The 2,425-nt window shown below is 47.8% G+C and overlaps 4 protein-coding genes across 4 annotated transcripts; 2 read left to right on the forward strand and 2 right to left on the reverse strand.

The window, feature by feature from the left end:
* Positions 1-352: 352 nt before the first annotated feature.
* Positions 353-634, forward strand: T310_9967 (uncharacterized protein; the record flags this gene model as incomplete). The annotated part of the gene is made up of 1 exon (XM_013467596.1): positions 353-634. A coding segment is annotated over one exon (282 nt), but the record flags the coding sequence as incomplete, so codon positions are not given.
* Positions 474-842, reverse strand: T310_9968 (uncharacterized protein; the record flags this gene model as incomplete). Its single annotated transcript, XM_013467597.1, has 1 exon — positions 474-842. A coding segment is annotated over one exon (369 nt), but the record flags the coding sequence as incomplete, so codon positions are not given.
* Positions 843-875: 33 nt separating this feature from the next.
* T310_9969 (Phosphotransferase enzyme family protein) lies at positions 876-1,847 on the forward strand (the record flags this gene model as incomplete). Its single annotated transcript, XM_013467598.1, has 1 exon — positions 876-1,847. A coding segment is annotated over one exon (972 nt), but the record flags the coding sequence as incomplete, so codon positions are not given.
* T310_9972 (uncharacterized protein) lies at positions 1,716-2,425 on the reverse strand (the record flags this gene model as incomplete). Its single annotated transcript, XM_013467599.1, has 1 exon — positions 1,716-2,425. A coding segment is annotated over one exon (710 nt), but the record flags the coding sequence as incomplete, so codon positions are not given.

The following is a 2,425-nucleotide window of genomic DNA, read 5'->3' on the forward strand; positions in this document are numbered from 1 at the left end:
TAATCTACATAGAGCAACGGATCTTTCGGGTTGGTGCTCTATACGACGACGGAAGACAATGGCATGTTGTCAATTCTCCTGCGTGACTCCCGCGTGAGAACATCGCTTATCCCTAAAAACGAAGGCTGACTCGATCTCGACAGTGTTGTTAGTCATCATCATCCCGAAATCTTAGGTTAACTATCAATAGTTACCTTAACTAACTATTATGGCTTAAGTAAGGAACAGCCTCGCCGAGATTCTCGACGAGGCTGAGTGTCAAGCTTGCTTGGCGTCTTGGCGTCCCTAGCGTTCCCAGACGCTTAATCATGCTGAAAGCAGTTAGTCTATCACGTGACCATAGACCGGATAGCGACCGGGGTCGGATATGAGGAGACGAAGAGACGAGACTATGGGGTTGGTACGCCCTTGTGGTTGTTTACAACATATGGTTAACCTGGTTACACGACAAAGCCCAACTTGGTCGTCTTCCGTCAGGTCGCCTTTCTGCTGCTCAAGCTGCTTTTTGTGTTGGGTTCGAGAGAAAGTTGCGAGTACTTTCCAAGGAGACCCACATAGACTAGCGTTCTATTGGTTGCGGAGAAAAGATGTTCAGTACCGACCTGAGACCTTTGGCCATGATGATGGCCAATAGGACATTGGGGAACAGCTAGTTGGGACTTAAAGCGAATTGAGACTGAAGACAAGACATCGTTGCCTGATCTGCTTCCTTCACACAAAGCTTTTAAGGTCAGCCTTCCTCCGTCCTGGAGAACCACTCCATCGATATGTATGTAAGGGCCGGGATAGCCCAAATGCCATAAGACTTCGTAAGTGCAGATGAAATTTCGCGATGGTTCTGTTCATTGACAGTTTCTTAGTGAATTTCTTGTTAACAACCCCGAGAAACGACGCTTTGCCTTGCTTGCTTGCGGTTCTCCCTAGCCAATCTCTACCGAAGCCTAAGATCACCAGTTATCACTGTTGTCATGCCACCTCCCTTTCCCCTAGGTGGATACAAAATCCAGGAGATCACTCGAACCCAGCTTTTGGATGCAATACATTGCGCTCCAGTTGTCCATGAACAGGAAGGTGCAGTTTTAGTACGAGTTCATGAATCTGCCGTGCTAAAATACGGTAATGGAGTGTCCCTAGCCGAGGCGAGAAATATAAGATTTGTTCGTAAGAGAACAAGGATACGAGTGCCCACTATTTTTGATGCATGGGAAGAGCGATCTGAGATATACAATGGCGAGGAACAAGTGGTGGGCTACCTTCTGATGGAGTTTATCGACGGTAACCCCTTGTGTGACATCTGGCCAACACTCACCAACGAGGTCCGGAACTCCATCTTTGCCCAAATTGCCGACTATCTCCGTGCAATTCATACCATCGAGATGGAAAGACCAGGGCCAGTCGGTGGTGGCGTCTCGCGCGGGCCGCTCTTTACTGATTACGGCGCTGGGCCATTCCTGACTGCTCAGCACATGGAAGATTGGTTTAATGAGCGTCTCCTCGTGTGCAAAGAATTCAATCGTGTTTCGTATGACCACCCTGGATTCTCCGGCAAATTCCGCAAGCTTGTTATGTGCCACATGGACGTCGCTCCTCGCAACATGATACTTGATCGTGATGGAAAGATTTGGCTACTCGACTGGGCCCAGTCGGGTGGATATCCTGCGCTGTTTGAAACAGCCGCGCTCCTGAGAACTGGTAATCGCGAATTTACACAAGGGCTATTGAAATATATTGATGATTACCAAGAGGAAGCAAAGGATTTGCTGAAGATTGGTTTTGCTTTGACGACGGCAGCATGGACTAAACCATCTGGCCATGTACCGCAGATAACTTGGAGTAACAGGACATAGAGTATCAATCCGACGATTTGCATCCTTGACTGTTAATGGCCCTATAGTAGGGATTCTTCTGCGAGATTTCCGTGAGTTTGGAGCGCGCGCGCGCTCTAGATGTTGAGAGATATCGCTTTGAAGTTGGGCTGTCAATTCGGCTGTTTGTATAGCGCTTTGAAAGACTCGGTCAAGACGGCGCGTAAAGCTCTTGTCAAGGTTAGGGCTTTCATTGACAAACTTATCCAGCTTTTGAATGCTCCGTCGCAGTGTACGAATTGTCTGAGGAGGAGAATTGGTTGAGCTAGATGGAATTGATGGTGTTTTGTCCCGTATATTTAGAACCGGAGATGGAGACCTTGCGTTGGCTAGAATGTCGAGTGCTTTCGAAGGATTCCAGGGATATATCCCCCGATCAATAAAGGCGTTTCGGATTGTACGTTGTTTGAATGTATCGCAGCGAAGTTTAGGGATATCACGAAGAAAGTCGGCCTTGTCTATCGTAGAGATCCCCCATTGTATATTCTCATTGTTTTTCTTGCGAAAATAGTGTTTAAAGGCCTGGAAGGGCTGACCATCGAGCGGCTGAACGAGATGAG

This window comes from Rasamsonia emersonii, assembly GCF_000968595.1.
Source record: "Rasamsonia emersonii CBS 393.64 chromosome Unknown ctg1118621762316, whole genome shotgun sequence".
NCBI classification, from domain to species: Eukaryota; Fungi; Ascomycota; class Eurotiomycetes; order Eurotiales; family Trichocomaceae; genus Rasamsonia; species Rasamsonia emersonii.